Genomic DNA, 27,089 nt, shown 5'->3' with positions numbered 1-27,089 from the left:
TATATTTAAAGAAATGTATGAACTGTGCAGCAGAGGTATATTTTAAAGCAGCTTTAATCTATATTTATAATGAAGTATCAAATGACAATAATGCCAGAGACAGAGCTCATAGTGATAACCCTGCAGAGAATTATCAGCAACTCTGCAGCTTTCGTTGGCTTTATAGAGCTTTATAATGACTTTCAGGTCATTGTTTACTGTTGTGGTTCCATCTCAGCACTCTCATAGTGTCATTTAAACTCCAAAAACTCACTGTACATTATCTGCTCAACACTAAACAGTTGAAAGGAACCCAAAACAGAGCTAAAGGAGAGTGAATATTGGACTTACATTCACCAGGTGGACAGAAACACGACTCCAAATGAATGATAATGTTGCTCTGCAACAACTGGGTGTGTAAATATGCAACTATTTGCTAACAAGTTCAACATATCGACTTTAAAAGGTGACGATATGTCAGTGTAGTGTTCTCAACTTGTTCCTGCTACCCTCAAGAGGCCAGAAAATCAGTTCATGCAGGTTTAAATTCCAAAGTAGGTCAAGCTGGCAAAAATTGGTCCTACATTTCCCATAATGCAACTCCCTTCTTTAAACCCACAACTCTGGTTTTCTAATGAAAGTTTAGGGGGGAAAATAAGTAACTCTGAAACTCAAAGGGACATAAACTCGACAGAACACTACATAAATCACCATCAACTAACCATAATTTATGGCAGGAAATATGGTGTCAATGACAAATCCTCATTTATGTTGTACAACTGAAGACCTTGATGTGAACATTACAATATATTCCTTTCCTTTGAGAAAGTTTGAGGGCTGTCCAGTAAGGATCAGTGCTGCTGACCCCATTCTTGGAGTGCAGATATTTTACTGTCAGGGTCTAATGGATCGATGGCTTCTGGCAGTCAGTGCAGCACATGTTGCCAGTGAGTAACAGATCCAGCCTGTTTGAAGATACGGTTCCCTTTTTCTACTGGAAAAGTCAACAAACTGATATCAAATGAAGTATTTGTGGCTACTATTTAAATCTTGATTTGTGAGAAAACTTGCACCAGAGTTGGTTCCGTTTTTCTCCACTTTAGGTGACATGTCATTAAATAATTTTGTTGATTTGATTTGTTGTGAGGTGGGCATAACTGAGAATAACTTGGCTGCATGTGTCTTCGGGTAGAGGGGGGAACCAGAAGGACACACAGTTTTATATTTAGACAACCGGAGAGACGGCGATTGCATTTCAGACGGTGGACGGTGCATGAAGGTGGAAATCTCCCATTTGGCAAGAACCAAAAGGGAATAATTTAAATTCTGGGTGCATTTTGATACCTTCCCTCTTTCCACACCTCCTCCTCTCTCTGGGAACAGTAATCTAGTCGGATCCAGTCTGGGTGAAGCGGACTTCTTGGTGCGAGATAATCGACAGATGATGTGAGTTAATGAGGCGGAGATGCGGGGGGACAAACTCAGACGCGCTCCTCTCCACCGACGACAGGTGCGCAACGAGTGAGCGAGAGGAGGACAAGGCGGAGGAGAAAACAGAGCAAAGGAATTAACGGGAGGGAGAGAGGGGCAAGTAACCGGAGAAGGAAGTAGATAAGGCATTAATAATAGCCAGGTTCTCGCTATGGAAACGGGGCAGAGCGCACAAGTTGCAGATATGGGAGGAGAGCACTCCGCCGGGACGTGCGTGGTGGAGCGGGACAGGGGCGAGGTGTCCAGCCCCAGCCCGCCGGCCAAGCAGCGCTCCCTGCGGGTCGTGTACGTCCTGAACGATGGGCTGAAGTCGGTGATGGCCAGCAGCCCGGAGTCCGGAGCGTTGCAGTGTTTGCAGAGGGCATGCGACGCAGAGAGCGCACTGCTCACCACCGTCACCTTCGGCCGGCTGGACTTTGGAGAAACATCAGTGCTGGACAGTTTCTACGACGCAGGTGTGTTTGAGTAAAGTAGTTTGTTGGAAAAGGATCCAGCCGTCTAAGAAGTTAAACTAGTTAGAAAAGTTAAGTTAGTTGTTTTAACATAATTGAAGCAAAGGTGCATGTTGAAATTTTAATAAATTAAATGCTGTTGAAACAATTGATATGCTCACTGTATGCAACCTTTGACCTACATTATGTACATTTAATCACCAGAGTCATGCTGGGAATGTAGATGTATATCTGTACTGCTATCATACGGGTAGCTTATTGTATTAAGTTATCCTCCTATAACTCACTACAAACTAACTAAAAACTCACCAAATAGCGCCAGGTGACTTGGATGCTCTCTCTCATGATCCCACACTACCTATACCTACATGACCATACACTCCTACACACACGTCATTATATATGCATTAAAAATGATGTTGATAGAAAGAAGAAGTTATAATGAGATAATAGTGCATTAGAAAGAATAACAAAATATGTCAAAGAGAAAAGGAGGGTTGCAATTAATCTCTCGATTATTTTCTCTATGAATTGAGCAGGTGTTTGGTCTATCAAATGTCAGAACATTGTGAAAGCTGACAATCGTTGTTTTAGAAACGCCAGAGGCAACCTCAAATGTCTTGTTTTGTCCCAACCAACAGTCCACAACTCTAAGATATTCAGGGTTAGGGTTAGGGTTAGGGTTACTGTCATAGAAGACAAAATAAACCAGAAAAAATGTACTTATAATAAGAAGCTTAACTATAAAAATGACTCAAAATGATTAATTGATTCCCAAAATGGTTGGCAATTCAATTTCTATTGATTGACTAACTGATTAATTGACTAATGGTTGCAGCTCTAGAGAAAAGTAGCATAATACAGTGGTGGAATAAACACTCAGATCTTTCACATGAGTAAAATAGCAATACAACAGTGAAAAAATATTCCTTTACAAGTCTTGCATTTAAAACTTTCTTAAGTAAAGCTTGTTACATGATTAGATATGTCTTATGAGTATTGTTAAATTAGTCCTTCTATCGCATTTATGATGTGTGAAGTTCAAAAGAGCAGAATAACAATGTAATTGATTCACGTGATTCCTCAGACTGTCTCCTTCGTGAAAAGCTGCAGGCACCTTTTATAGCCCCTGTTCTGATTGGAGCAGTGAAACCAGAGCTCCCCTCAAACGTTTGTAATTTTAGGCTATCTTTATCAGGCCGTGACGTTGTCTGCACCTCTGCTCTCGAATACAGACACAAACTTTAGGCTAAAAAATACTTAGACACACTTAAACTGAATGACTGACAAGATGCAGACAAGATCAGATCAGATGGGTTTGGTGTTATTGCAGCAGTGTCAGCAAAGCATGACTGCATGATGTGGCTAGTTTGAGGTAAAAAAAGAGAAGAAGCCCATTGTTAGAGAGAGTTGAACTGCAGATATTGTTTTGACTAGTCAGAGCAGCTAAAGCACAGGTGTAATAAATAGAGCAATTAATAAGTATGTTATGCCACTGTATGCATGCAGGCTGGAAATAAACCTACGTTGAAAGAGATGCGATCATTGATATTATTAACTCCACCTGTGGTTTTTCCTCCTATGACATGTCTGAAAGTCTGCTGTGAAAAAGGCTGACTGTATGTAAGTGTAAATATAGTATATATCTCCATCTTAATCTGATTATTAGATTGCTGAGCTCTTATTTATTCTAAGCCATACTAGCATAGCAGTGTGGCTTTAGGAAGGACAATGTGTCTGTCCCAATACTCACTCTCGTGGTATTTGTAGATAATGAAGTGGCTACTTAATTGTGTGACATATTTCCAGTTACTGTTCCAGTATTCAAGTACCTGTCACAACTGTGAGAGTGTAAAGGTTTATCAGAGCTCAATGGGACTCGCTGATTGTATGTGGCACAATCAAACTCAGAGTCTGATCAACCAAACAGTCACAAAACTGCACATTTAGGGCCTGACAGGAGGAATACAAAGTAATTAAGTAGATGTAAGAATTGGGCATAATGAACATGAATTTTAATATTTAGATAGATATTAGTCTTCTCAGCCCCAAGAAACACAGATTAATTGTTAATATTAAGTGATAACTGTTACATTAAGAGCTCAAGTCCACAAGTGTGGATAAAGGGATGGACTCCATGTCAGTCTGTTGGTTGTCAGTTCACCACTGGTGGAGACTGAAATATTGCAACTACTGGATTTACATACATGCGTGCATACATTTATACCTCCCTCAGGATGAGTTAACTTTGGTGATCCCCTGACTTTTCCTGTAGCAAAACAAAAAAGTAATTTGTGATACTGTGGCCAGTTTCACCACATTCACAACATGCAAGCTGCAACATGCAACATAAGATAGTATCCTCTTGTGTTCATTTTTACTTGTTTTAGTACTCAAAGGAAGTATTACACGTGCAACCCATGCATGAGCGTGTGTGAGGACTGTAGGACACATTATCTGCAGTTTGTTTGTTTACAATTTAAATTCTCACTGTTGAGAAATTCATTGTTGACATATTGAGGTCAGAGGTCAGGTGCATAGTAGCACACCCAAACCTAATAGTACTAGTTCAATCAGGAGAGACAAGTGATTGAGGCAAAGATAGTTGTTCATTTTTACAAATGATATTGATGATTATGTCTTGTCAAAAGTCTGGAGCTTAGATTCTTGAGGGAGATTTTGTAGTCGAGGGACATCAGTCCTCAGCTACAGCAAGATAAATCTCTTAATAGACTCCAGACACTCGTGGTGATGGTTAATGACTTCCACCGAGACTGATTAGGTTGATGCAGTGATGAACTAATGAATCTGTGAAGACTGGGCAGTGATGGGGAGGTGGTGGGGCATGCACAGCAGCAACATTAAAGCACTAAAGGCAGAGAGGGAGAAAACATATTTTTAAAAAGACAGTCGCAATATGATAGGTTGACAATGAAGGTGTGTCACCATGCTATTGGAGATACGACAAGCTGAGGCGAACAGCTGGCATCACTATTGACAGCCAGGAAATTATTAGTGAGCATGTGTGAGGAATGGGGATGACAGACAATTTGAGAAATAAAACTACAGACCTAAGCATGCATAAAAAATCCTCTTACAGTGGTCTCATTTGCACAAAAAAATTGATTGTATTTATGTCAAAGAGTGACCTTAGAAAAATTGTGATTGTATGTTTTCTTTGTTGTCCCATGATCTTCAGACATTGCAGTTGTGGACATGAGCGATGTATTTCGGCAGCCTTCCTTGTTTTATCATCTGGGTGTGAGGGAGAGCTTCGACATGGCCAACAACGTCATCTTATACCATGACACTGACCCCGACACGGCACAGTCACTGAAGGTATACACCCACACATCTTCTTTGAATCTGTAATCAGAGTTCCTGGATGCCATTCTTTCACGCTTCCTTAGAACAAAGTGACCCGCTAGGTTATTTACAGACGGGTGTGTGTGGTGCAGTCCTGCACTGTAATGCCAGGAGGGAAAACAGCTGTTTCATATAGTAATATAGCAGTGTAAGTGTGTGCTGTCCAGGCCTTGAAATCCTTTCTTACATGCACTTTGTTTGATTTCCTTACAGGACATGGTTGCACAGAAAAACACAGTAAGTTTCTGTGTGTGTGTGTGTGTGTGTGTGTGTGTGTGTGTGTGTGTGTATGTGTGTATGTGTGTGTGTGTGTGCGTGAGTGTGTGCGTGTTTTTGTGATGTATATGCACACACAGTTAAATGCTATTTTTGGATTATAGTTGTTTATCTTCTCAAGCAAAAATGTATGCAGGAATGCTCATAAATGTGCTTTCACTCTCTCCTTATCGCTATCTCAGACATACACACAATCACACTCATACAAACACACACACTCATACAAACACACACACACACACACACACATACACACACACAAAACATGCGTCACAGTTTCTTTATATAGTCTTGCAATTCTAGCAGCAATTCTTCTAAGCAGCTGATTTGAATGTATGTATGGTGTTTCTATTTGTGTGTGTGTGTGTGTGTGTGTGTGTGTGTGTGTGTGTGTGTGTGTGTGTGGGGAGTAGTCCTCTTGTCCTATAGCGTTAGGTTTTCCTTGGGTTCAGTTACCTCCAGAATACAGAGGCTCTGGATTGCGCAATAAAGTAGGTACCATGCTGCACCAAAGCATGCTGGGAGATTTCCTCACAGACTAATATTAATAGAGATGAGAAGTAGGAGGGGCCACTGGTTCCTGGAAGTGTTTTTCCCACACCTTATCTGACACTTTTGGATAATGTAACAATGATATTTAAGTTATGGCCATCAGGTTACATTAATAAGAAGTCGGGTTTTCTGTAGTTAGTCATTTTGGCATGGCTGATGGCTCAATATACCCATAAGCCTAGGCTGTGGTTGCTTTGGAGAAAAGGCCAGTCAGCAGTGTGAATCAGAGCGGTTGTGGTGGCCAATTCAAAACGCTTCATTGTTGCATTTGAGAACAAAAAAAACACTTGAATTGCTTTATTCATCCATAATTGAACCAACATTTGAAAAAAGTGAATCACTTTAAGCTGCATTTTGTGTTTTTTTTTTTTTTTTTTAATCTATGTAGTTGATGTTTCTTGCCAGAATGCACCATGGGGGTCGTAGTTTACTGCTACCTTGAAATATTTATGTACACTGGCTTGAACTTTTTTAATCAAAGAACCAGATTAATTTTAACACAGTTGGGGTTTTTTTTGTACTGGTAATTAAGTGAGAGAGTTACATGAGAATCTAAGCTGTAGATGTGCTCCAGCTGTGAGCCATGTTACATCGTTTTTGGGGAAATGAATTTGGATTTTTACTTCTGGAACCAGAGACACCTGAAATAGCCCCTCCCAGTTTGCCAGAGAGAGGGGAGGGGCTAAAGACTCACCTGCCTGAGGGATGTTGTGTGAATAACTAAGCAGTCCCCTAACAAGGTGCAACTCACAATGCCTAAGAAGGATAAAATGAGCATGACACTCTAGAGCTTGTGTGTTGATCATGATGATATCTCAACTGTAGCTGCACCGTGCAATAAATCCTGCTCTGCTCTGCTGAAGAGGACGTCGTACTCACATTTCCCCCCATTCAGAAAAAACTTGAACTTTGGTTGTGGAACTTTGTGACAGACAGTCAACCATCTTTATTACTTTATCCTGTGTTTTATGAGGAGGAAATGGAAAGTAGCATGCAGGAGTGCAGTGGCTTGTTTGTTCAGTTCAGCAGCTACTTTCCTTTAAACTTTTTGCTTCTGATTGTTTGACTATAGCATAGTAATTACATATCTCAGCCAGCAATATATCTTTTAATCTAGTTATTTAGATTTTTTATTATATATCTGTGTTTATTAATTCATTAAATAAAAGAACATTTTGTACCTCAGCCCAGAAAGAATTAACAACAGACAGAAAGAGAAGTAAAATACTGCCCTACTGCATATTTAACAGCCATATCAGCCTTTGCATTTGTGCTAACCTTTGTTGATGTCACCATGATACTACCAAACAATCTCAGTGATGTGCTGAACTGCTCGTTCTGATCCTCCTCATTAATCACTGTTAATTCCTACTCTATCTTTCCTTCATCATCTTCCCATCTTTCTCTGCCTGGACTCATTTTACACCTGGCATCAGTCTGCAGCATGTGTGTTTATCTGATATATAGCTGCAATAAATTGACACCAGGCTTTTAAAAGTCTCTCTGGTATTTACGCTGAAATTTAAGTGATCAATTTCCTGATGTAAACTAAAACCCTCTCCCTCTTTCCATCCAGGCATCCAGTGGTAACTATTACTTCATCCCCTACATAGTGACTCCCAATCATGAGTATATGTGCTGTGAGAGCGATGCCCAGCGCAGGGCCAGTGAGTACATGCAGCCCAGCTGGGACAACCTGCTGGGGCCTCTGTGTGTCCCCCTGACCGACCGTTTCACCAGCCTGCTTAAGGACATCCACGTTACTTCATGGTGAGACACACACACACACACACAAAATTACACTGTCATACACAAGTAGAATTCAAACTTTCTTTATTTATTTTTTTATGTCATTAGATACAAATATGCCTCCAAATAAAATGTTTCTGTGCTCAACAGATTAAAACTGGATTTTGAGCATGTTAATTGTATTGCAAACAGTCTGCAGTTTAACCATAATTGGTGTTTTTAATATTTTATTCATAGATGATGAGGGTCAGTTTTTTTTATTTTTGAATGCAGCTGGACATAAAATCCAGCTCAATATTTGATAGAAATTGATGTGCTCCTTTTTTTTTTTTTTTTTAAATCCTTGTATTTTTGTGTTTATGTACGTGATGCTGCAGTTTAATTAGCCTGGTGTTTCCACACCAATTAGACCTCTGCTCACGCTGAAGCAGGGCAGACTTATGCAGGGCATTACTTGACCATGAACCATGAACATGACTCCATGCACCAGTTAGAATTATAAGGTGTAACTTGAAACTGTGACTCAAAATGTTTGAACGAGGCTAAGTGCAAGGGCAATTTTGTTAAATGGAAAGCTAATGTGGTTTTACACTGCATTCATGTTATATCAGAATGATTGTAATTAAGAACATAGAAGGTTTTTCGGAAAGCTCAGATATTCCTGACTTGGCTTTCCATACTATGGAAATGTATGAAAACCATGTAGATAGGCCAAAGAAAGTCCATTATCACTGCTAGTAAATTGTACATTATTTTTAAGCTTTGCTCAGCCAACTCTGGGCGAACTAAAGAAAAACAAATAAATGCATGTTGGATCACTAGTGGCTCTTTTGCTGCAGTGCTTTATGGAAATGATGTACGGTAAAAACAGCTCATGTCATCATCATTATCATCCATCATCTTTCTGTCTGCTTCAGTGCTTCTTTTAAAGACACCCTGCTGAATGACATCAGGAAGGCCAGAGAGAAATATCAGGGTGAGGAGCTGGCAAAGGAGCTTTCCCGCATCAAACTCCGCATCGACAACACTGAGGTCCTCACACAGGACATCGTCATGAACCTGTTGTTCTCCTACAGAGACATACAGGTACAAACAAGAGAACAACTGGCATAAACAGCGCTGCCAGAAGTGATACCAGCACGTTTTTCTATTGCAAAAACTGAAGGGTTTTATCTTGGTGATATCTTTCATGTTTATCTTACCACCAGGATTATGACGCCATGGTGAAGCTGGTGCAGACTTTGGAGATGCTGCCAACTTGTGATCTGGCCACCCAACCCATGATCCAGTTCCACTACTCCTTTGCTCTCAACAGGTAACGTCATGCATTAGTTGGATTCAAGCTCAAGCCTGGAGGGGAATCCAAAAATACTCTGCCAAGAGGAGGCTTTTACTGCCAACATTTAAGCTCCCAGATGAAATATACACATTTTCCTTCTGGAGCAAGAAAATAAGAATGTGCCTGTTGTTTTTTGGCTTGATTGAAATTGTATTCCCATCTGTTTGTAATGCAGAATGAATAATATATTGACTATTTTCCCTTCAAATTCACACATAATATCACTTTTAGGCGTTCATTCTCTTTCCACTGCAAGTTCTTGTTTGAATCAGCAGCTTTACTTTAAGCACAGCCTTGTATAGCCCAGACATGTATACCTTTGTATGTACACCTGACCTGAAGCCAAAATACGAAACATGATGGCAGATTTTGGTCCTTTAACCTTAACCTTTTTTAAGTTGTGGTTTATTGACAATCATTTTTTGGCACAATCTTCCCCCAAAAACAGTGATTCTTTATAACTTAAGAAATAAAAATGTATAATAAAATCTGACATAGAAGGTTTCAATACAACCATCAGTCCAACTTTAATGTATAAATCTGTATGTGTGCAGGAGGAACAGTCCAGGTGACAGGGAGCAGGCTCTCAGAGTGATGCTGCAGGTGTTGCAGTCATGTGAACACCCAGCACCGGACATGTTCTGCCTCTGTGGACGGATCTACAAGGACATCTTCCTTGACTCGGACTGCAAAGACACCAAGAACAGGGACAACGCTATACAGTGGTAAAAAAAACACACATACACTCTGCACCTTTAATGACTTTTTTTCTCAGTTTCTCTCCTTCTAAAGTTTAATTTATAAAACTCTCCCTTCTTTGGCGCTACAAGCAGAATTCACAGCAAAGGGTCTGAGTTAATTATTTCCATCCATGTATTTTATTTATCTAATTTTATTCACCTCTTAGGTACAGGAAAGGTTTTGAGCTGCAACCTACTCTCTACTCTGGTATCAACCTGGCTGTCCTCCTCATAGTTGCTGGCCAACAGTTTGAGAGCTCTATCGAGCTGAGGAAAATAGGTGAGAGGGTCCTCCTGAACATGAAAACCCTTTGATTATCCAGTGCATACACAAGTCAGAATACCTGAGTCCAGCTGGACCAGTCACATACGCATGCATTCTCAATGGGCCACTGTTTGCTGCCTTTGCTTCATTTGTCTATGCCAAACTCAGTTCACTTTCAGAGGTGATAAAATGGGTGTTTGGGTTCAGTTTTACAGAAACAGATTGGCTTTAACAGCTAATGTAGAACATTTGCACTTCAAAAGATGTGTAGGCATCAAGGTTAAAACCAGGATAAATGTGGACATCTAAGTTACGTATTACCATTGTTTCAACAGCATTTAAGGATGCAGTGTATATAATTCAGTGGCATCTAGAGGAAGGGACTTGGCAGAACTGGAATATAATACCCTTAAACATGTTTTAATTAGTGTATAATCACATAAAAATAACAATCATTGTTTTGTTTACCTTAAAATGAGCTATATATCTTTATATCACCGCCATTTTTCTACAGTAGCCCAGAATGGACAAACCAAACACTGGCTCTAGGGCCTTTCTTGTTTTTAGCGAGTTTTGCGGCCACTTTAGGTTCTCCTACTGTACATGTTCGGAAGCAGAGGTGGAAGGAGTATTCAGTTGTTTGCAATCTGCGTTCAAATACATAGGCTACTTGTGATTTACTAAGAAACAAAAAAAACAAAATTACTAACTAAATAAATGGGATTTCAAGGTAAAAATTGAAGGGATTTGGTTTCATAGGGATTGGAGCAGTTCTTATATGTTCATTGTTTGCTGTTGTGTGCTGAAGAATGACATATTGCAAGCATGCTGAGGGTATTTAGTTAATAGTAATGAATATAGGATAAAAATAGCTCTGTTTGGCCTGGTGACAGTCTGTGTTCACACTTTTTCCCCTTCTAATATGTCTCAGGTGTGAGGTTGAACAGTCTGCTGGGGCGCAAAGGTTCTCTGGAAAAAATGAATAACTACTGGGACGTGGGCCAGTTTTTCACTGTTAGCATGTTAGCTAACGATATCCCTAAAGCTACCCAGGCTGCCGAAAAGCTCTTCAAACTCAAGCCACCTCTCTGGTATTTATTAATACACATCTTTCTTTTTTTATATATCGGCACTGTTATTATACAGTAGTTCCATTTTAGCCAGTGTTATCCATTTCAAAATACAAGTGGCTAGTTCACTACTAAAAACAGTAACTGATAATTGCCAACAAGCCTTTCTGTAAATCCATACTCTTGTTGTGGTTGTTTTGATTAAAGTGGCATAAAGTTTGAGTTTGATGGTTTCTATTCCTCCTTAATGACTATAATAATGACACAAAAGTACAAATAATCCCCAACAGTGATTAGGGTATATAATCATCATGCCCTTTTTTTTTTTTCTTTTTTTTTTTTTAACTCTCGTCTCAGTCTTCTATCGCCATTTGCTTTTTTCTTCCAGGTATCTGCGGTCGGTGGTGCAAAACCTGCAGCTGATCCAGAGGTTCAAGAAGCAGACAGTGGAACACTCCCCCCAGAGGGACAGACTCAACTTCTGGATGGACATCATCGTAGAGGCCACACAGGGCACCACCAATCGACTGCGGTTTCCTGTACATAGACACATACATTCACACTAAAACATGTTGGATTACATATTCAGAGATACATTTTTAACATGTCTGTCCATTGTTGTTTTTCACTCTCTGTCACAGGTGTTGATTCTGGAGCCAACCAAAGTGTACCAGCCGTCCTATGTGTCCATTAACAATGAGGCCGAAGAGAAGAATGTCTCTATCTGGCATGTTTCTCCAGTTGACACGGTCAGAGCATCACCTTCTTGTCGATCTGTCACTCTTCTTTGTTACCACAGCATTTCATAGCGTTGCACACATGTCAAGAGGAAATGTAAAAATTTACTTTCCTCATCCATTTTTAGATTTTTAAATCTAGGCCATGAGACTGTAAGGGTGACCTCTAATAATTCAATCCTGGTTGAACATGTGACCAGTCTGAGTTAATGTGAATAATGTGTTACAGAAAGGGATCCATGAGTGGAACTTCACTACAATGTCCATCAAAGGCATTAGGTATGAACATGCAAGTTACTTTTTGGCACAAGTGAATTTACATGACTGAGGGAGAGGAGAGAGATACTTTATTTCAGTTAATTTGAGAAAGTGGTATGTTGTTATGGTTGGCTCTTTTTAAACTCTTAATTATGAGATAAAAAATCACATAAATTTGAACATGAATCATCATCATTGTAAGAGTTCCATCCTATTTCAGAAGATTAGATGTGCTGCTTTGCCACATATTCAAAATGAATTACAGCTTGACAAAAATATGTGAAAAACTATTATCACCTGTACAGATAAACTCTTAATTGAGGGTTTGAGAGTACATTCAAATTTTATGAAATACAGAAAAGGACGTACTTTGGTTAGGTTTTGCAAATGTGACAAGATATGTCAAAAACAGAAAAGGACACCTCAATTTAAAGTAAACTTTGGGCCAATCTGACTCTCTTGTCTGCAGCATCAGTAAGTTTGATGAGCGCTGCTGTTTCCTCTACGTCCATGATAACTCAGACGACTTCCAGATCTACTTCTCTACGGAGGAGCAGTGCGGTCGGTGAGGACACACACCTCTAGATGTGTCTGTGTAGGTGTGTGTGTTTGTCTGTGTTTGTGTTTGTACCGTACGTGTGAGCGATCGCATTGCAACATGACCTGTTGGCTGTGAACTGTAAATAAATATGTCGTAATGCTGGTATCTGGTTGTGTGTTTCAGATTCTGCTCCATGGTGAAAGAGATGATATCTGATGGTACGGGGAATGCTGTCGAGCTAGAAGGGGAGGGAGAAGGAGATACACTTGAGGTCAGGAAGTGTGTGTGTTTGCATGAATATAAACCAAAACATTATTGACTTAGAATAAGTTTAGGTATTTATCTTTAAATGTGTGTTACAGTATGAGTACGACACCAGTGAGACAGGGGACAGGGTGGTGTTGGGGCGCGGAACCTATGGCGTGGTGTATGCTGGGAGAGACCTTAGCAACCAGGTCCGAATCGCCATCAAAGAGATCCCAGAGAGAGACAGCAGGTAGGTGGGCGTGTGGTTATATAGAAAGATGATAACATAGTCCAGTGCTGCCAATGCTTATCGCCTTCTGTTTGTGAAGTGACTTTGGCTTCTTGCATCTGGGTAGTTTAGGCCTCAGTTTATGTAGGTGGCTTCTTTGTTAATCTCTCGCTCTTGTCTTCCTCCAAGGTCTCCACCAGTCATATAGGTTAGGGTTTTGTTTCGTTTGCATGTATAGCATACTTCACTCATCCACATATTGCATTTATTACTGACTAAAATTAATATATTTTATCATAAATTGACAATAAATGTCATTTTAGAAGCTTTAATCATGCGTGATTCCCTTTTATAAGCCAGTTTGTAACAAATGGGAGCTCATCCATTTGGGTTAGTTTGTTAAGAATTTGCACATGCTAATTAGCATATCTATGACACGATCCTGTTATACACACATACATACACAAAAATCTGGGAGTGTGTTTAAAAAGGGTAATGTTACCTCGGTTAACATATTTGCTCAAGTGTTAACATTGGCTGCTAACATTACCCTGTACTGTGATAGATAGTGTCATAGTAAATGTCATGTTTTTTTCTTGGCATTAGTTTAAAGAGTAACTTATCACCAGATGAGACTAAAGGTTAAGAGACAGTTGATACTTCATAAAATACATTGCTTGTACGAGACATTGCTTGTACCAGACAACTGCGTATAGATATAAAAATGTGAAGCAGCGTGAATGTTGTAACAGATTAAGCGTGATTATGACATTTTACCTGGATAAATGAAGGGAAAACAGTGTATCTCTTCTTGTCTCTGTGAATCAGGTACTCTCAGCCTCTTCATGAAGAGATCGCCCTCCACAAGTACCTGAAGCACAGGAACATTGTTCAGTATTTGGGCTCTGTTTCTGAGAACGGATACATCAAGATCTTCATGGAACAAGTGCCTGGAGGTGTGTTTTTACAAGAGAGAGAAAAAAGATCATGGAACAAATAAAGTTATATTCACTAATACAATCATTTTGTGTGGTAAGGAAGGAAACTGTTTACAATACATTATAAATGCTATAAAAGGCATTTAGGTGATACTCAATAGAGAAAAACAGGAGACAATAATGGACAAACTGCCTATTACAGAGATCGATGCTTGTGACCTCTCGGTTACCGAGCGGTCTCTCTAACTGCTTGGTCATCTTCCCATTTCATGATAGGTTTTGGACACTCCTTCTCTCCTTTCTCCAGGAAGCCTGTCAGCGTTGTTGCGGTCTAAATGGGGTCCGCTGAAGGAGGCGACAATCATCTTCTACACCAGACAGATCCTGGAGGGGCTCCGGTACCTGCACGAGAACCAGATCGTCCATCGAGACATCAAGGTACACGAAAATGAGTTGGACATCTCCTGGTCAACATCTTGTTACAACAAACAATCTGTGGTGCAGGGTCACTGTAATGTAGGGATGAGTGGTCAGTGATGTATCACTGGCATCTTATTCTGTCTTTCTTTTTGTTGAAACTTTGGGCAAGAATTTAATGAATGACACACATTTATAAAATATGAACTTTTCCATCACTTTTTTAAAAACATATATATTTTTATTTATTTTTCCCTTACCTGACTTGACAATGTTCAATTAACAAATAATTTGGTCTATAAAACATTTTAAAACTGTAAAAAAAAAAAAAAAACACCCACCAGGCAATAGACCTTTTCCATGGCAGACGTAGCAATAAAAAAAACTAATAATGATAGGTCTATTCCATTTATCTGTCTAAATACGTGATGCCAGTGAGCAAAAATGCATAATACCTTAGCCCTGGAAATGGTTTATTGATTACGCCTATGGTCTCCTGCTTTTAAATGATGTGTTAAATTGTCTTCTGTGAAGAAGTCTCTATTACATGCTGGATGGGAGTCATAATTAACCTTATAAGTTACACCTGTGTTCTTCCTGCCATGAAAGACAAATGTCTGTTGTGTGCAAACATTTTGGTTTCAACCTCCACTGGCATTTTAAAACACCTACAGTACCTGTATGAGATTACAGCTTTCAAACGCTGATGTATAACCATCATTCTTGTACTATTAGAAACAACATGATGCTAAACACAAAACTTTTCCACTTCTGGCCAGGATATGGTGCAAATATTATCAATTTAAAAAATCGTTCTGTCTTTGACTGTGTCTTCATCAGGGTGACAATGTGTTGGTGAACACCTACAGTGGCGTATTGAAGATTTCAGACTTTGGTACTTCTAAACGGCTGGCTGGAGTCAACCCCTGTACAGAGACATTCACAGGTAACTTGTTTGCACTTCTTGCTACAATAACAACCACTGCAAATATTGTTCATTTATTCCTTATTAGCATATCCCAATAATGGCCTTTAGAAAGAGGCTTCTTGGATCCACACATGGGTTGTTTAAGTATAATGTTTTCTACTAGAACTTTAAGGAACATCTATTAAATTGTATTAAAAGTTTAAAGAAAAATGATTCACATCAAATTCTGAACATTTTTAGGGCTTCAAAGGAAATTTATAGGAATGATTGGGGGAAAAAACACTCTATAGCACCACAAGAAGCCTTCATAAACAATTTGTCTGAAACAAAATGGATGAACTGCTCCAGTAATAAACTACACACACACAACAGGCCCAGTTTGATAAAGTGCCGTCATATACACAAGCAGACTGTAATTCAGTCTGCTAGCTGCATAAATGGAGCCATAGAAATGCTGCCGTCTCAGACTATGAGTGTAAATATCAAATGACCCTCAAAATGTCAAGAGGCACTATCAGCCTCTATGGAAACACTCAGAGGTTGCGCGTACGAATATGCATGTGCACACACAGCCTGGCATACACATTCATTGGCCATCTGGTTTTCTCCAGCTGCCAGTGAGGTGTGTAATTACATTAGCTAATCAAGCAGAGGCAGAAGGGTGTTTATCTTTCATTAGCAGGTGTGTGTGTATGTGTTTGTGTGTGTGTGCGTCCTTATCTGTTTCACCTCTGCTGCTTCCCTCCCTCCTCTTTCCTTTTTATAGCTCCCTCTGTCTCTCACTACTTACATCAGCATTTAGACCAGACCGCAAATGCCAAATCTGCTTAGAATTACTGACTGCAGACAAAATACTTACAGATCAAATGAAACATAAATGATTTAACGAGTGAGAGCTCACACCCTGAGATGTAGCATCTCTTCAATCTTTTGATCTACAATGATATTTGCTGTCATGTTGAATTTTGATAGCAGAGGTTGGATTTTTCCAGTTCTGGTAAAGCTGTGTTTTTTAAATTAAAGTTAAAACAAAAAACTCATAAGAGGCTCCAGCAGTCTGAGTTAGTTATGTAAATGGTTATCTGCCACATTTACAGTCTTTTTAGCAGCAAATCCCACGGAGCTGCAGTGAAAGTACAGTAACAAAAACAGGGACTTTGACACTAAAAAGACTAACATTGAAAGAGATCTACTGGATTTGACTCATTTTTGAGGGCTTCCTCTTAACTTCAAATAAACCTTTTTCCACAGAAAGAGGACTGTGGATTTTGTCCTGCATCACTTACATTGTAAGTGCATTATGAAGGCATTATTAATGGTTAGTTTGAACAGGCAAGAAAAAACTAGTCCATTTATTTGGGCACCTAACTATTGTTCTAAGATGTCTTTTAATTTTTAGTCCTTATGGGTTAAAGTTTTGAGTAGACCTCCAGTGAGATAAGAATAGCTCCATCCATAGCCACCTGTTCAGAAAGGCGCACGTCTAAATGTTTTGTAAGATTTACTGACCTTCATGTTATGAACGACTTGATTGCCTCTTTTTATCTGTAAGATAATATTGTTTCTAGGTCACTATCTGCTTCTCTGTCTGCAGGTACTCTGCAGTACATGGCTCCAGAAATCATTGATAAAGGCCCTCGAGGGTACGGAGCCCCGGCTGACATCTGGTCTCTGGGATGTACCATCATAGAAATGGCCACTGGGAAACCCCCATTCCATGAACTTGGGGAACCACAGGCAGCCATGTTTAAGGTTTGCATCTGAGTCTTGGAGTGTGAGGATTGCATGGTGTAAATCTTTTGTTAAAAACTCGAGGGTTTTGATCTCCAAACTGTCTGTCAGCCAGTCTTTAACAGTTATCCAAAATTGCTTGGTGTAAATCTGTGTTACAGGTTGGTATGTTTAAGATCCACCCAGAGATCCCTGAGTCTTTGTCGCTGGAGGCTAAGTCGTTCATCTTGCGCTGCTTTGAGCCGGACCCTCACAAGAGAGCCATCGCCTCCGACCTGCTCAAAGACACTTTTGTAAAACACAACAAGGGCAAGAAGAGCAAGATCGCCTTCAAACCATCAGGTTACACACAAACGCATACACACACACAAATGTACAATGCACCGTTACAACAATGATGTAACATGAAAGTACCATATCCAAATTTGTTTCTTTTACATTTAGGCTACATTTTGCTGATGTCTAATTTAGTTGGAAAATGAAATCCTCGTCTGTCTAAAAATAGACTATTTTGGTCAAAAGTGCTCAGTGGTCAAGCTTAGGCTAGCTTTTCTCATTCAGAATAGTGTTTTTAGTCGCTATCTTATAACATTGAAAACTGTGGTGCTCTAATAAATCAATTAATTTTGAAATGTATGTGATACACCCCAAAAAAGCATTTAATACATTTCTAACTGTGTAAGTATTTGTGTGTGTGTGTATGTGTGTTGGACAGACTACATCCACAGTGTCTCCCTGCCGGTGCAGTTACAATGTGAGGCCACCGGGAGCAGCAGCAGTGAACATGGCTCAGTGAGCCCAGACTGCGACTCCAAACAGGATGTTTTCTTCCAGAAAAAGAAAAGCTCTGGCTCAGGGAACCTGCTCAAACCCCCCAACTCCAATTACCTGAGGTGTGTATTAGCCTCAGTTTGTCTGTGTTGTATGTTTTACATTTCTTGGATTGATTACATTTAAGTTAAGTTAGTCTCAAAGATAAATAAAATCCAAACATAAAACTCTTGCTGCATACAAAGTACTGCTGAGACAGTTCAGACAATGTAAAAAGATGTGAATGAATATGCAAATGTGCAGTGCATGTGCTTGTGTATGATAGTGCGTGTGTTTGGATGGCAGGTGGCCTTATTGTGCTCACAGTTTGCTCCACTGCCTTTTACAACACTGATATAATGAGGTCTGATAACTTTACAAGCTTCAGCCGGCGGTTGAGCGCAGACGCTCCTGTACGCGCACATCTGCACATGCACACACACACACACATGTGCGATCGCACAAACGTGCACGACACACTGCGCTGAATCATGCTGCCTCTGCACTTTCCTGGGCACACATAGTAGCCAGGAGAGGCTTGTATCTGTAAATAGACTGAACAGCGAGTCACGCTGCTGTTAATCAGTCATGTACTCCTCGCTTTGTTTTATGTCCCTGTGAGATCACTGTGTATGTGTGTGTGTGTGTGTGTGTTTGTGTGTGCGTGTGTGTGTGTGTGTGTGTGTCGCAGTGTTCCAGATGAGGGTTCAGTATCAGAGGACCGCAGTGCCCCCCCCTCTCCTGAGGACAGGGACGGCGGTCTGTTCTTGCTGAAGAAGGACAGCGAGAGACGGGCCATTCTGTTCAAGGTCCTTAATGACGACCAGGAAAAGGTCATCTCCAACCTCAAGGAGAACCACATCCAGGTGTGTGTAGATAAATAAAGTAAAGTAAGTAAATAGTGAGTAAATGGATCTGTAAGTAGTCTTCTTCCTATGCATAGGATTTGAACATTTCTGACATTGTCAAATCCTGGCAGTATGAAATAAATACCTCCCACAGATCTGATATGAAAAACAGGAATGAAGGGATGAAAGCATCACCAATTTTAACCATGATTGCGTGCTATCAGAATGAAAGACCACTTATTTGACTATTATGGTCTTGAATTTATCACACAAAAATTTTAGCCATAGTGGTATCAGGCACGGCCCTCCTGGCTGTTCCTAAGGCTCGAAAAAAAAGGGGGTCATGCTTTTGAGGCCATGGCCCCTCTGCTCTACATGTCCCTGACAGAGGATCTGAGTTTCTAGGTGTTCATTTTTTTTATCTCTGCCAGGTGTAAGACGGAAGGGGATCATGTGTTTGCTCATGTGTCTATCTGTCCGCATACTGCTGGTCCCATCATTCTAATATATTCTGTGCACATTTATCACTGCATGCTCAAAGACTTCTCGTGGTTGTCAGACTGCCACTAACTGCTGACTCCTCACTCCACTTAACTGGCTGGCAGGGGCCACAAGAGATCAACACCTGCTTCATTTTGGCATCTTGTTTCCGGTAGACAACCCATGCATGCCTTGTTGCCATTTTACAACATAACCAAAGGCATTTCTGGCTCTCAGCTAGGCTGAAAACAAGGCTTACCTCATCTGTTGCAGGCCACATTTTGACCTTTGTGGTTGCTCAAAAACTGACATCCATACTAAAGTTTACAGATTACTTCCAAACCCGATATGTTATATTCCACTAAAATTAGGCACGATATAAGATGAATGAATCCCGTTTTTTATTATTTTCACCACCACGTCTGGCAGAGATCTGCACTCTGCTGATTGCACTCTTCTAGTTTATATTATTGTTTATTCCATTCTCTGTACTTTTAGTGGCCGTGGATTTTATTTAATTTTATTGTGCTGATTTGTTTTGTCTTGGTTTTCCATGTAAAACACTTTATAAGTCTGTTTTTATTTTTTAATTATTATTAGAAAATATCAGAAAAGGGTGATTTTTTAAAATGATTTTAATGCGACATAGCAGGTATTATATCAGTTGTGTCTTTTCGGTTACTACCACTTGGGGGAGCCAAAGTCTTATTTTAGACATTTAATGATTTATGTGCAGCATCTTCAACTTTGTAGTTTGCATTCTGATTCTGTATGAATGTGTAGGGCAGTGAGGAGCTCCAGCTGTCTGTCGAACACATCAAGCAGATCATCTGCATCCTTCGAGACTTCATCCATTCCCCTGAGAGGCGCGTCATGGCGGACACCATCTCCAAGCTCAAGCTGGATCTGGACTTCGACTCCACCTCCATCAACCAGATTCAGCTGGTGCTCTTTGGCTTCCAGGACTCGGTCAGTGTTTAGACACAAACCCACAACTGATAATACACAAGTTTATACAGGAATAAATACTGATTTACAAGGAATTTAGCTTAATTAAACAACTCTAAAATGCAGTGCTGTCACAATAGCTGCAAAAGAAAAGCTGGAAAAGTGAAAAGGTTTTGCAGTAAAATAGCAAATTTGCATTCATTCATCCTGACAATGTTGCAACATAGAAGTAGCAATTAAATAGGTAATATGAGAAAGCTATTCCACAGCAGACATTTTTAAACAATGAAACAGAAATGAATTTAACTACTACTTCAATTGATTTATATGTGTTTATCCACTCCTGATATTTCTATAAAGTGTCATGGTTTTTATTTCTTTCGACCAAAATGTGTTTTCCTGTGAGTGGAAATCCAACACATCCAGAAGTCTCATACGAAGTGATTGATGAATTTGTAGGAATAATCTTTAAAAACTGACAAACCTTTGTTTCTGATGTGAGAATTAATTGTTTAACTTTTTTAATTATGAACAAATGCCAAGAATTACAAAACATTTCTGTCCCCTTTCAGACAAAACTTTAAGTTCACACATACAGTCAGACAGTACAGATAGAATTGACTGCCTGTGTGTTCAAGTTCATCCTGTATTACCAGTATTTTTCATTTGTCCCCCTTATATGTGATTCTCTCAGGTGAACAAAGTCCTGAGGAATCACCACATTAAACCACACTGGATGTTTGCGATGGATAACATCATCCGCCGAGCCGTGCAGGCCGCCATCACCATCCTCATACCAGGTGAGGCGTGGACTGAGCTTTTGCCGCCATCTAATGGATACATGTATCACACAACTTCCTGTCCTCCCTCCTGCTGTACATTCATATATAAAGATCAGAGTTAAATATACAAATGACGTCAGGAGAAATTATAATTTGTATTGACACAATAATACGTCGTGGCCTTAACCTTCGAACTGTCTCCTTCAGAGCTGCAGACCCACTTTGGCCCGGCGTCAGAGTGCGAGGGAGCAGAGAAGGAAGACGAGGTGGATGAAGAGGAGGTAGAGTTTGGTCCGGTATTAGAGCCGACCACTGAGGACTCTGTAACAGCCGCCGACCCCATCACCTGCACCATCAGCACTCTAAACTCCACCCACTCCCAGGAGCATCAGCGCTCCCATCATCAACTCGGTGCACAGCTGGGACGGCTCAAACAGGAGACCAACCGGTACACACACACAAAAGAAATGATAATGGAAACTGTCTTCTGTAGATTATTTCTTCCCCGATACAAATTACCTGAGGTGAGGGAGTGTCATTCAGCACGTATTTTCCATATAAACACGCATGCATGGAAAAAACGTGTGCACGCTAACATTGTGTGAATGAAACACGTGCTAATAAATAACACTTACGTCTTTCACAGGAAGTTGTGATTGCCTTAATAGACAGATGACTGAACTGACACCTGACACACCCAAACCAGCCCTCACATGCTAAAGCATGACACTCATGCAGCTGCTCCAAGACTGCATATATTAGATGGTTGCGTCCTTAAATTCCACAGAGTGATGACACATAGCACCACCTGAATAGTAGATAGACAAAGAAACCTTACCTGGCCTTTATCATATTTTACCACCCATCTAATATTGTAATATTACCATTAACGAGATGTACTGTATAGGATGTGTTTTTGTTAATACAAACTTTTTAACCCAGTAAAATCAATACAGTTAAATGATGCACATTTTTAAGAGAAAGAAAATAGGCACTATGACCTGAAGGAAAACACAAGTAAGACAGTAATGCAGAACAATGCAGAAGAGCATAGAAATGATTCACTATTTAGATTTATGAGCAAGAGACTATCTGGATTTATACTTTGGATAAATTATTGTCAAAAGGTCAGAGCAAAAAGACTGGTAGCAACACCCAGACTTCAGTTTTAAAGAAGCTGAAATACAAAAACACAAACAAGCTGATTCGATTTATTGGGGGGGAAAAGGTTAAAACCGTCTGTGTTAGTTGTTTCAGATCATCTGTAACATTTGACACATTCTACAGTGCCACCCAGAATATTTTTAAAGCGAGGTCTGCTACGACTCACACACACTAAGATATGAAAGATATGATGTTTTTGCTCAAAGGCTTCCCTGGTATGTTATCAGAGATTAAGAGATCACGTTAACCTGAAGTAGTGGCTTCTGTGGCGATAACACTACAGTCAGTATGTTGAATTTTCCATCCTGGTGCGGAACGTGAATGCAGGCACGTAATATGACAACATCAGTTGCCACCACCACGTAATGTGTTGTTAAGAAGCGATGGTCATTTCACATATTTCTGTGAGATCAAGTTGATGGCTGTTTCGACAAACCAGGTTGCCAGATATGAACAAACTGGATCAGCACCCATGTTAAAGGTTTGCTGACAGTGTTGCATATTTCTACTTCAAGTATTCGTTAACTGTGACACCTCTTTTGTTGTTGACCCCTTGAAATGTCCCTGCAGATCTTTTCTGGCGCATATTTCACTGTTATTTTAAGGGCACATTATCAATGTGGGTACACACACAGGGACAGGCAGTGGCACACAAACATACAAAAAAATAAAATAAAAGTAGCCTATTACATCAACATATTAAACAATACATGTTATATTGCTTAGTCATAATGTTTATCAGATTTAATTAATTGTAAAACTAACAGATTCAATGAGAATGAGCCTTCCACTACTGTATATAAGTGTTTGGGCAGGGGGTCAGCACCTTGGAGAGTGCTGCTGCGGACAGTCCTAACAACTGTATGAGGGGTTAACATGATTAAAACAGTTTTTCGCTCTGCTTCCACTTAGTGATTTTATCAACAAGAACAGCATCTGAACATCTGTGGTTAAAACATCTGTATTCATATGTTAAAGAAGGTGGGTGACTCTGTGTCTGTATCCACAGCTGTGTATACTGTAGGACTGATGTGTTGATAAATCCGCAGCCTCTGAGATGCTGCACAGAGCACAGTGCCATTACGCACAGCCGTTCACTGTTTATTAAATCAGCTCATGACACCAGGCTCCTGCAGCATAACCACACACACCTCTACACTCATCAGACTGGTCAGTTATATCTCCATATTCTTCGTTAAAATGGGGCCCTTAATCTGTAGCCTTTTAGCTTCCATTGATACACATGCAACTCATTCGCTGAAATATGTTGGTGTCAGTCATGTGTTTTCTAAGTGTCTTAGAAAGCCATGACAGTGAGCAAAACATGGACCCTACCAGCTAAGTGGATGTCAGCCATCTTCCATTTTAGTATTTACACTTGTGCATTAACATGTCAAAATGTTATCTGGTGAGAAGTAAATGTTATTGATGCTGTGGTGGCTCCCGCAGCCTGCTGGAGGAGCTGCTGCAGAAGGAGAAGGAATACCAGCAGGTCCTGAAGGCCACGCTGCAGCAGAGAACACATGACATGGAGCTGGTCAGAGTCAGACACAGACCACCAGGTAAACACTTATTGATACACAGAAAAGGCCTTTCTTCTATCTGCCTTCTGTTTTATCTCACTCTCAAACTTTGATTTCTTCAGACAGTTCACCACCGTCCATCTTCCACATCCCTGCAGACCACGAGCCAGACAAGCAGCTCACTGATTGGCTGAAAGAGCAGGGGGCGGACCCCGACACCATAGATAAGGTTGAATATACTTCTGAGCACAACATAAGCATATAGTTAATGAAGCAAGTGGTTGTAAACTGATGGTTCACAAGTTTTCTCTTTGTTATATCCCAGTTTGTGCTGGAAGAATACACGCTGACTGACATTCTCAATGATGTCACCAAAGACGACCTCCGCTGTCTACGTCTACGGTATCTTGTCTCTCGTATCTGTCCTGTCACCCAAAAAAAGTTGACAGAAACACTCAAATCAATCTAATTTGGGCATGTATTTAAGTTTTTCATCTGTTTTTCAATTGTTTATGTGCATATTTACAGAATCGACAGGTTTAAAGTTTCATTGTTGCTTTCTTGACACTGACCTCAAGTCAATTACATTTTATTTTTACAGCCCAATATCACAAATTTGCCTCAGCGAGCTTTACAGTCTGTACACGACACAACATCCTCCGCCTCTGTTAGACCCTCGATTCAAATCAGACTCCCTGATAACTGGAAGAAAAAATGGAAGCAACATTAGGACAGACATGCAACAGATGTTGTACAGAATAGAAGAAGAAAGACAAATTACAGAAAAACAGCTTGAACCAGAATAACAGAAAATCTAATGTAATTTATTTTCTGATTGCTTCATCTCAACAAAGGTTTCATGATTTATTAAATAACCATTTTGCACAGCTTCTGTCTCAGTAGGGCAAAATCAAATATCACAATAACATTGTAAGGATGACTATTGATGCTTTCACAAAATAGTCACACTGTGAGATTTTTGGTAAATAATTAACAGTAATGTGGATGTAATGACTAAGTGGGTAAAGACGGATAATAAAACAGCTAAAACAGTCTGATGAGTTCAGAAAATTACATCACTTCACTGTAATGAGGCACATATTACAATGTGAATATAATATCGATATATTTCTTAGCCCTACATCTCACTTTCCAGACTCACAAAACTTCACTGCACAAATCAGCAGGTGCTCAAGGGAACTGTTTTTTACTTTAGCTTGCAGATTTTTAGCAAGGCTGCAGAGATTTTAAAAGGAACAGAGCTACAGATATGATAGTATCTGCAGCATCAAGGGAAGAACCCACAAAATGTTAACTCAGCAAGCATGAAAGGTGCTTTTTCAAAAAGAAGAAAACATGAATTTATGAATATGTTAGTTGCACCTTTAGATGTACTTTACGGTGCCAGTGTAATCAGACGTTATTAAGTCAGACATCTTTGTATCTGAGGCAAAATTCGATGTCACAAAGCTTGTATCAATTTTTCTTTCTGTCCCAGTTTCAAGTCCTCAACCTTTGAACAACAAGTGACCAAACCTAGTATTTAAGATTCAGTATAATCACCTCTTTCATGAACCTGATGTTGTCTTTTCATTTAAAAAAAGAATCAAATTATACCTAAAATAAGATTACATGAATTGAAATGCTTCTAAGAGCTGCAGTACATCTTCCACTGTGAAAGAAAATATGTCAAAAGTTAGTTTTATTGCATCATATATCAAAGAGTCATGATAATCCCTCTTCCCCTCAGGGGTGGAGTCCTCTGCCGGATCTGGCGGGCCATCCAGCGGCACAGAGAGCGTGAGAGGCTGAGGGGCGACGAACGCTCGGAAGATGATGCATGATGGGATATGGACTCCCAGCTATGGAAGATTTTGCGGAAACACGCACACATCCACACACTACCAGTCCTGCCTACTTTCTCTCTCTCTCTCTCTCTCTCTCTCTCTCTCTCTCTCTCTCTCTCTTTCTCTCTCTCTCTCTCTCTCTCTCTCTCTCTCTCTCTCTCTCTCTCTCTCTCTCTCTCTCTCTCTCTCTCTCTCTCTCTCTCTCTCTTTCTCTCTGTCTCTGTCTCTCTGTCTCTCTCAGTGCAGGTGATGTACTAGAGTGTCTCAGTGCCTTTTCATCTTGACTGACTGAACCTCATCTCGACTGTGCATCTCCATACAGAGTCAGACTTGACCTGACCAAAGCGCTTTAGTGCAGGCACTACTGTGTGTATCTTTATGAGCATTTACATGTGTATGTGTGCCACAATGTGTTTGTGCTTGATCATTTTCAAACATGAGTCACGCCTAGAAAAAATGGAAACGGTTTAAAGTGTTGCTCTACCCTCAAAAAATGTCTTTTAGGTATGAATCACCCACTGTGGACTTGAAAGGTGGCTGTAAAAAGTTTGTGGCCTTATTTTTTACAGAGAAAACAGGTGTTCATAGTGTAAAAAAGTATCAAAATATCTATAAAACATCTTGAATCTGCTCTTGTAGCATAGTCCACTTTTTTTAATTTTATCAATATCATCACATTTTTGCCAAGATACGATTACATTGCTTCTGTTTCTCTCATGCATGAGTGCATGAACATTGCTCGCACATATGGTAGTGTCGTCCTCTTGGCTCTGCCATTGTTTAGAGATGCTTTGCTGAAAGTGTTTTTGGCATAAATGTCTTTTTCACAACCTCCACTCTCCATAAAGAGGAAATCAGCAAATGAAATGACCAGATCTTAAAGTGTACACAAATATGGACAAGACCACTATTGCAAAACCACTACTATGATTTATTAGACCTTTTATAAACCTGTTATTCAATCTTGCATTTGTGTTTCAGTCAAACTCTAAACTCTTATTGGATGATTATTCCAAAACTGATCCACTGTCCTGCATAACTTCTCTTTCAGATTTCATCTAAAAGCCTTAAGGTTTTTTTTGTAAAGTAAAACTAACGTAGCCACATATAATTTATTAAAACATGCACACACACCATGTCTGCCATCACCTCACTGCCTTAACATTTGTTATTTATTAGGTGTTTACCATTTCCTTCATGTTCTTAATGTAGTAATTATTTGTTTTCCTCCTCTGCGTGTGACTGTATTTCTTTTTTGAATATTTCCAACTGTTATATGTGCTGGCCTGTTTCATGATTGCTTTACAAATGCAATAAACCTGGACATAATGAGAGTGTTTTGATGTTAATGTTAGTGATATTAGTCAGATATTTGTTCACATA

General features: G+C 39.9%; 1 protein-coding gene across 1 annotated transcript; it reads left to right on the top strand.

Moving 5' to 3' along the window:
• The first annotated feature begins 1,621 nt into the window (after positions 1–1,621).
• Positions 1,622–27,034, top strand: map3k15 (mitogen-activated protein kinase kinase kinase 15). The gene is made up of 29 exons (XM_062441366.1): positions 1,622–1,925; positions 5,122–5,261; positions 5,502–5,525; positions 7,693–7,886; positions 8,783–8,951; positions 9,074–9,180; positions 9,759–9,929; positions 10,112–10,224; positions 11,141–11,300; positions 11,668–11,818; positions 11,921–12,028; positions 12,246–12,295; positions 12,744–12,839; positions 12,999–13,086; positions 13,178–13,311; positions 14,119–14,246; positions 14,536–14,666; positions 15,486–15,591; positions 17,168–17,325; positions 17,466–17,646; positions 18,020–18,197; positions 18,806–18,980; positions 20,226–20,411; positions 21,085–21,190; positions 21,380–21,620; positions 23,786–23,898; positions 23,982–24,088; positions 24,185–24,261; positions 25,610–27,034. The coding sequence occupies exons 1-29, from the start codon at positions 1,622–1,624 to the stop codon at positions 25,701–25,703; spliced, it is 3,990 nt and encodes a 1,329-aa protein (XP_062297350.1). The 3' UTR covers positions 25,704–27,034.
• The last annotated feature ends 55 nt before the right edge of the window (positions 27,035–27,089 follow it).

Source organism: Scomber scombrus, chromosome 20 (genome assembly GCF_963691925.1).
Source record: "Scomber scombrus chromosome 20, fScoSco1.1, whole genome shotgun sequence".
In the NCBI taxonomy this organism is placed as follows: Eukaryota; Metazoa; Chordata; class Actinopteri; order Scombriformes; family Scombridae; genus Scomber; species Scomber scombrus.
The sequence above is the reverse complement of the archived record's forward strand: the minus strand, read 5'-3'. Positions and strand labels throughout refer to the sequence as shown.